The sequence below is a fragment of the Priapulus caudatus genome, unplaced genomic scaffold (genome assembly GCF_000485595.1).
Source record: "Priapulus caudatus unplaced genomic scaffold, Priapulus_caudatus-5.0.1 Scaffold1621, whole genome shotgun sequence".
NCBI lineage: Eukaryota > Metazoa > Priapulida > Priapulimorpha > Priapulimorphida > Priapulidae > Priapulus > Priapulus caudatus.
Window position 1 is genome coordinate 7,232 of NW_014578682.1, and position 7,939 is coordinate 15,170.

A 7,939-nucleotide genomic window follows, 5' to 3' on the forward strand; every position below is an offset into this window, starting at 1 on the left:
GACTGAGCGCTCCTCCCCCCCCCCCCTCCTCACCTGTTCCCCCCCAGTCTCAGCGCTCCTCCCCCCCCCCCCTCCTCACCTATTCCTCCACAGACTGAGCGCTCCTCCCCCTCCCCCCTCATCACCCGTTCCTCCACAGGCTGAGCTCTTCCCCTACTCGCATCACATCGTCGTTCTTACACCTGTGTGTCGCTGCTGCTGCCGTACAGGTGAGAAGAAGCTGGAGTATGGAGGCGCCAAGTGGCACGAGACGTGTTTCGTCTGCACGGCGTGTAAGAAGCCGATCGGCACGGGGTCCTTCTTCAAGCGAGACGGCAGCATCGTCTGCGAGGACTGCCACACGAACAAGTTCGCCAAGATCTGCGGAAAGTGCTCCAAGGTGCGTGGGTGGGGGGTTTGTGTGTGGGGGGGGGGAGCGTGTGCGTGCGTGCGTTCGTGCGTACATGCGTGGGTGGGTGTGTGCGTGTGTGCGCAGAGGGGAAACGGGTGTGGTGTTTGCGTGTGCGCGTGCGCGTGTGTGCGTGTGCGTGTGTGAGGAGAAAGGGGTGCGTTGTGTGTGCGCGCGCGCGTGCGTACGGGCGTGCGTGCGTGCGTGTGTACACAAATGTTGCCTTTCGGTTAATTGACTGATCACTTAGTTTTAATTACTTGCCGTGGCTATCGGTAGAGTTTACCCATATTCATCTAATCAATCTAATGAACCGCGGGTGCGTGTGCGTGCGTGTACGTGCGTGTGTGTGGATGCATGCGCGTGTACGTGTACGCGCGTTCTTACAGTATGGTATTTCGTCTCGATGACACGCGAAGAGAATTGAATAACGAGCCACAGAATCGATATTCTGTCGATGCACTGTGTCGCCGAGGCGGCGGAGAAGTGTGAAGGACAAAGGTCGATCAGTCCTGCGTTAGTTACAAATGAACACTCGGGATAGAAAGTAAGCTTATAGCCAGCATACATCCGTACGGCATTCCCCATGAGCGTCCAACGGATAACAGCGTCATCTAGTGAGCGCGAGTGGAAGTAAATAACGTCTAATTTCAAGAGCGTATAAAGAAGGTCTTCTTGATACGCTCTTGATAATTTGCATTAGTCAGCCCGTGAAACCTACGATTGTAAGCGGTCAGGCAAGAGACCACCGCGATGTCATCATTGGCTGACTACTGACTCATGCATGGCAAATACTCAAACACGTCCGATGCGGAACGGTGCGCAATCGAGTTGAAACGCTATCGAGGAAACAATAATATAGAGTCAGGGAGGGTCAGAATGGCATGTAAGTAGGATTCAGAAATGGCGTTCGGTTGGCTTGTCACGACGGCTTATGACACACTATATAACATTATATAACATTATATAACATTATATAACACTGTGTGCATACAACAGTAGATAAACCTATGCGTAATTAACAGAATATATAACACTGCGTAAGTATAGTATGGTATATGTATATTATAGTAGGACTACACAAGTATACAACAGTACTACATCTACATCTACATCTACATCTACATCTACATCTACATCTACATCTACATCTACATCTATATCTGCATCTGCATCTACATCTGCATCTACATCTACATCTGCATCTACATCCAATATTCTTGCATTTACATCTACATACTACATCTACGATCTACATCTACATCTACATCTACATCTACATCAATATCTTGCATTACATCTACATCTACATTCCTACATCTACATCTACATCTTACATCTACATCTACATTCTACATCTACATTACTATCATCAATATCTGCATTTACATCTACAATCTACATCGCTACATCTACATCTACAAATCTACATACCTAACATCTACATCTACATCTACACTCTACATCTACATCTAGCATCTAGTTACCCCCTTCTACATCAATATCTTGCATTTACATCTACATCTACATCTACATCTAACATCTACATCTATAATCTGCATCTGCATCTACATTTTTCTGCATCTACAGTCTGCAATCTGCATCTGCATCTGCATCTGCATCTACATCTGCATCTACATCTACATCTACATCGTACATCTACATTCATACATCTACATCCTACTCTGCCATCTGCATCTACATCTACATCTACATCTACATCTACATTCTACATCAAAATTTTTTTATTATATACATCTATGAGTTATATATACATACATAGTATATATATATTATATATTATATATATTATAATATATATATACACATACATACATATATACACATACATACATATATATACATCAATGACTCCTAACTGTCGTCTGCCTCCCTGCGCTTCCGCAGCCGATCACCGCGCTTCGGGCCCCGGGGACGTTCGAGGCTGGAGCTTTTTCATCGCGACTGCTTCGTCTGCGCCGGATTTGCCAGTCCTCACTTGCGGAGTCAGCCTATCACCAAGGAGGTAACCAGCCCTACTGGCAGGACTGCTACGCGAAAATGTTCGCCAAAAGCAGTGCGCCGCGCTGCAGGGAAGGCCATCTCAGGTGAGGCGGAGGTGGGAGGAGGGAGGAGGACGGGAGAGGAGGCGAGGGGGGGGAGAGTGGAAGAGGAGGAGCATGAGCAAGGAGGAGGCAGGGGAGGACAGAGGGCGGGGGGAGGTTGTGGTGATGATGTCGTGATGCGAGGACGAGCAGAAAAGAGGTGCACGGAGGAGTCAGGGAGGAACATGAGAGGTTGCAGATCAAAAAGGGAGGGAAGCGATGAGGGCGAGGAGAGAGGGAGGATGGAGGCAGGATGGAGCGGAGGCAGAGGAAGAGCAGCGAGGAGGAGGCAGCGGAGTAGGGCGTGCGTGTTGCGTAGTGATGGAGGCACGACGATGAATGCTGGATAAACGTAGGAGGAAGGAAGGTGGAGGAATGGCATGGTGCGACAGCCGTGAAGAAAATGTGGGGAGGTAGTGGCTAGGAGAAAAACGGAGGCAGGGCAGGAGGAGGAGTACGGTAGAAGGCAGGAAGAGGCGGAGGCAGTGACGGCCGGACAGCGCCCCTAGTGTCAACTCTCGGACTCGTGCCTTGTCATGCGCGTGCGTGCGTGCGTGCGATGCGCTGTGCATATGTGGGTAGAGTGTGTGGAGTGCTCCCGCCAATTGCCTTCTGTGTGAAGTGCGTGCGTGATGCGGTGTACGAGGCGTGCGTGGCGTGCGCCTGCGTGCGTGCGTGTGTGCGTGTTGTGCGTGTCACGCAGCGCGCTGCGTGCGTGCGTGCGTCGTCGTGCGCGCGTGCGTGTGTATGCGTGTACGAGGCGTGCGTTGACAAAGGTCACAGACAGTCGGCGTGTGCGCGTGCGACCACGATATGTGTTTTATGCGATTAGCGTGCCTTTGGGCTGCCGAGCTAAGTTCTGTAAGCTGTGCATTCGTGAGAGATACAGGATGTGTGTGCGTGACAATCAGCTATGCAGTTGAAGGACATGTAGCTGTGAATGAAGTAATCAGGCTGGGAGGTTGAGGCAATTAATGTGAGAATGCGCTGCTGTAAACCGCGTGCGGTACGTGTGTGGTACGGTTGAACGGCGCTGAGGGTCAGTAGATGGACAGAGAGCATTACACCGAAAAATTATGTGGCGGCACGTGTGTATCTGCTCACGTCTCTCTTGCCTCTCTCTCTCTCTCACTCTCTTTCTCTCTTCCTCCCTCTTTCCACTCTCTCTCTCATCTCTTTTACTCTCCTCATCTCTCTCCTGTCTCCCCTCTCTTTCCTATCTTCTATCCTCTCTTTCTCTCTCTCTCTCGTCTTCTCTTTTTTTTCTCTTACACCCTCTCTCTTTTCTTCTCTCTCTCTCTCGCTGCGCTCGGCTCTCCCTTGCCTCTGGCCTCTCTCTCTCTTATTCTCTCTCTCTTCTCTCTCCTCTCTCCCTCCCTCCCTTCCCGTTCCTCCCTCCCTCCCTCCTCCCTCGCCTCCTCCCTCCTCCCTCCCGTCCCTCCCTCCCTCCCTCTTCTGTCTCTCGCATCTCTCTCTCGCCGTATGAGCAAAGTAACGACTGCAACCATTCACACCCCGCTGCGCGCCACCTCTAACCGAATTAATTACGCCATTACACCCCGCCAGATGTCGCTGATGGCGGTCACCCCCCCCCCCCCCCCGCCCCCCCCCTCGCCCCCCCCCCCCCCCCCCCCCCCCCACCCCCCCCCCCCCCCCCCGCCCCCCCCCCTCCCCCCCCCCCCCCCCCCCCCCCCGCCCCCCCACCCCCTCCCCCCCCCCCCCCCCCCCCCCCGCCCCCCCCCCCCCCCCCCGCTCCCCCCCCCCCCCCCCCCCCCCCCTCCCCCCCCTCCCCCCCCCCCCCCCGCCCCCCCCCCCCCCCCCCCCCCCCCCCACCGCCCCCCGTCCCCTGACACCTAGCCACCACGCCCGCTCCACCCACCGCCAACCACTTGTGATCGCTGTGCTGCCCCCCGACGCTGCCACCCATTGCGTGGCGATGTACCCCACCACCCACCCTACCCCACCCCACACACTCTACCGCCACAGGCTGCACGTCGTGTGCTTTGCTGGTGTGTGTGTGTGTGCTGTGGTGTGCGCTGTGTGTGTGTGTGCTTTGTGTGTGTGTGTGTGTGTGCGTGCGTGCGTGCGCGCGTGTGCTGTGTGCGGGCGTGCGTGTGTGTGCGTGTGTGTGTAGCCCCCACCACCCCCACACGCTGTCACTCCCGTCCGGCAGCCAGAGTTGACGCCGATCGCGGACCGCGCTGACGCTTTTCCGTCTCTTACAGGGCCCGGTGGCCAGAAATACGTGAAGTACGAGGGACGCTCCTGGCACAATGACTGCTTTAACTGCGAGAAGTGCGCCTCGACTCTCATCGGGAGAGGCTTCCATGTGGAAGACGAGCAAATTATCTGCCCCGACTGTATTTAGGTCCGAAAAAAACCACAGGTTGGGGGCCGACTCGGCGCTCTCCTCAAATTCGCCCCGCGGTACGCTTGCGCGCGCGCGGGGGGTGGATCGAAAGAGAGAGAGATAGAGAGAAAGAAAGAGAGAGATGGGCGCGCGCAGGCGCAACCGCCAGCGAATTTGAGGAGCGCATCGAGCGACCTCTTGTGTGTGCTGCATGGCATGCAACAAGGGGCCGTTTTTTGGCCCCCGCGCGCGCGCGCATCGTTAGTAACGCCCCCTGTTGTCCATCTTCGAAAACAATGCACGACGATGGCTGACGGGCTGTTGCCTGTGTGTCTGTGTGTGCTTGCAGGGTCCAGCGGGCAGAAGTACGTGACGTACGAGGACCGGGCGTGGCACAACGACTGCTTCAAGTGTACCAAGTGCAAGACGACGCTCGTGGGAAAGGGCTTCCACACAGAAGGCCTGCGGATTCTCTGCCCGAAATGCGCCTAGGTATAAAAGAAAAAGAAGAAGAAGAAGAAGAAGAAGAGAGACGAACACACCCCCTTCCCCTCACCCCCGTGGGGTGGGGTGGAGTGGGGTGGGGAGCACTGTCCCGTCGTTCTCCGTTGATGCAATACAGTGACGAATATTGATTAATTAACAGAATCTATTAATAGCACGTTAGATTATTAATAGACTATGTTAATGAGTCGAGACGGTCGGGGAACGGGAGGCGCGGGGAGTGTGGGAAGCGGGGTATGGCACGATGGCGGAAGGAGGGAGAAAGGTAGGGGCGCGTCGGTACATGGTTCATGGGGAACAGTGGTTGTGCCATCGGTATTTCCAAATAAAACGGCATTTCAACGAACCTGTTTAACGTTACAGATATAGGTATAGTTTACACACGCGAGGCAATATACAAGAATTGTATCGAGCACATGATTGTACTACACGCGAGTAAGCAGTATATATATATGTTATATATGCATAGTCGCACCACGTCGGTACGTGTGTAGAGAGCTATCGAGAAATATGGGAAGCTGAGAACAACTCCCGCCTCAGTAGCTACATCCTGTAGGTCTGTGATTCACCCGAGATTGTAAAGTCAACTGAATCTCTCTCTCTTTTTCTTTCTATCTCTATCTACCTCTCTCTCTCTCTCTCTCTCTCTCTCTCTCTCTCTCTCTCTCTCTCTCTCTCTCTCTATCTCTCTCTCGCGCTCTCTTTCTCGATCTATCTTTCTCTCTCTCTATCGATTTCACGCGTAACTAACGTTCGTATTCTAATTGGTCAGCCGAGGAGTAAAAAGTAAAAACTAAACGAAAGAAAAACTTTGGAATTTCGAACGATTTTCGAATGAGCCTTCTGGGCTTTACCAGATAAAGCGTCTGACATATGCCAGTAATGTCATAGATCGGTCGTTCAGATACCATTGCGTAACGTGTCGCATATCTCGAGCTTTCATGGAATCTCTCTATGTTTCACGGGTCTAGACTAGAGTGGTCGTCTCCCTTTCGATGTTTTTAGCGGGTTTTCGCGCGGAACTTGCCAAGAATTGCTTGCGTGTGTGAACATCGATAAAAAAATCTTTTTTTAACACGAACTTGTTAAACGTAAAAACCGCTATGCATGTTGTGACAGTGATAGATCTGTATGCAGGTGTGTGGTAGGCACGCGGTGGAAGAAGGTGATATATAGTGATGGTGATGTGACAACCATCAGGTGCTTAAGCCCTAGCCACAAATTCCCATCTCGCTTAACACTACGTGTAACAGTCGGAGAGCCTGGTCGGTTTACTTAAGCCCGTGTTCGTTCACGTAGCCGTACTACAGACACGGCCCTTCCGTTCCGTTCTGAAGGAACCCCCCTCTTGGAAGGAATCCCCCCTCTTGAAGGACCCCCCTCTTGAAGAATCCCCCTCTTGAGAAGGAATCCCCCTCTTGAAAAAGGAATCCCCCTCTTGGAAGGAAATCCCGCCTCTTGAAAGGCTGGCTACGCCCCTGAAGAGGCTACAAATCGCAGCGCTATGTTATAACTGTTGAGTTGACAGATGTGGTCACCCTCTTATAATCTCGGAACGATAACTCTTCACAGGCCAAATAAAACTATACTGTACTAAAGAATATGAGTATATGAGTATGGTGAATAAATTGTGAGTTGAGGCAACTGTCCAGGTAAGATGTTTTTCATTTGCAGTGAAAGCTGGGCGAGTGGATAAGCCTGGGTAGATTGAAAATGACAGTGTAGCAGATAAGGTCTATGTCCCCCTGACCTCTGTTTGACCTGGCTCATTTAGCTATTCTGACTAATATATATATATATATATATATAGGGTTAATTTAGGGTTAGGGTTAGGGTTAGGGTTGTCAGAAATAGCTAAACGAGCCAGGTCAAACAGAGGTCAGGAGGACATAGACCCTATGAGCGACAGTGTGCCTAAAAAGATAGAAAGATATAGATTAGCTACTTTTGCAATTCAGTCTAGTTCTAGTCAAAAGAACCTCCAACATTTCCCTAACAATTTGCAATTTGTGCATAACTTCTCCAAGCCTCAATTCATTGTGCGTTTATGGCCACTATTGGCACTAAGGCAATAAGGGCAAGAGGGTCTATGTCCCCCGAGCGACCGTACTGCGGTATCTTACCCTGGGTACGGTCCCGGTATACCGGAACGTACCTACCCTGGTACTGTACTATATACTATATCTACCAGTGGACTAACCCCCTACTGTAGCATTTACTGTGAAAGCAGCTGCGGGCCTCAGGCTTATTGAAACGGAGATAGCCACCGGCCATATCGCCATGTAGCTATTGCGTATGAAGGCGCGGAAGGATTTAACCTGGTACTATCTAATATGCCGGACCGTACCTCGCCTACTCTACTAACGAGTCTAGGGAGTCGCCTACGCCTATTCCCTAAACCTCAATCCTACCCTATCAAATAGTGACCAGGGTATCTTCCGGCAGTACCCTAGGGGACATAGACCCTCATGAGCGTCCGTAAGTGTAGTACTAGGTTACTAATTACTGTACTATTACTAGTAGTGGCCAGAGAGTAGTACTAGTACTAGTAGTGACACGTCAATCATGATTCGATATGTACAGTACTCATAT

General features: G+C 51.7%; 1 protein-coding gene across 1 annotated transcript; it reads left to right on the forward strand.

Annotated features, from left to right (window-relative positions):
* Positions 1-139: 139 nt before the first annotated feature.
* LOC106817176 (four and a half LIM domains protein 2-like) lies at positions 140-5,343 on the forward strand (the record flags this gene model as incomplete). The annotated part of the gene is made up of 4 exons (XM_014821832.1): positions 140-379; positions 2,297-2,394; positions 2,435-2,496; positions 5,193-5,343. Coding segments are annotated over 4 exons (543 nt in total), but the record flags the coding sequence as incomplete, so codon positions are not given.
* Between the last annotated feature and the right edge of the window lie 2,596 nt (positions 5,344-7,939).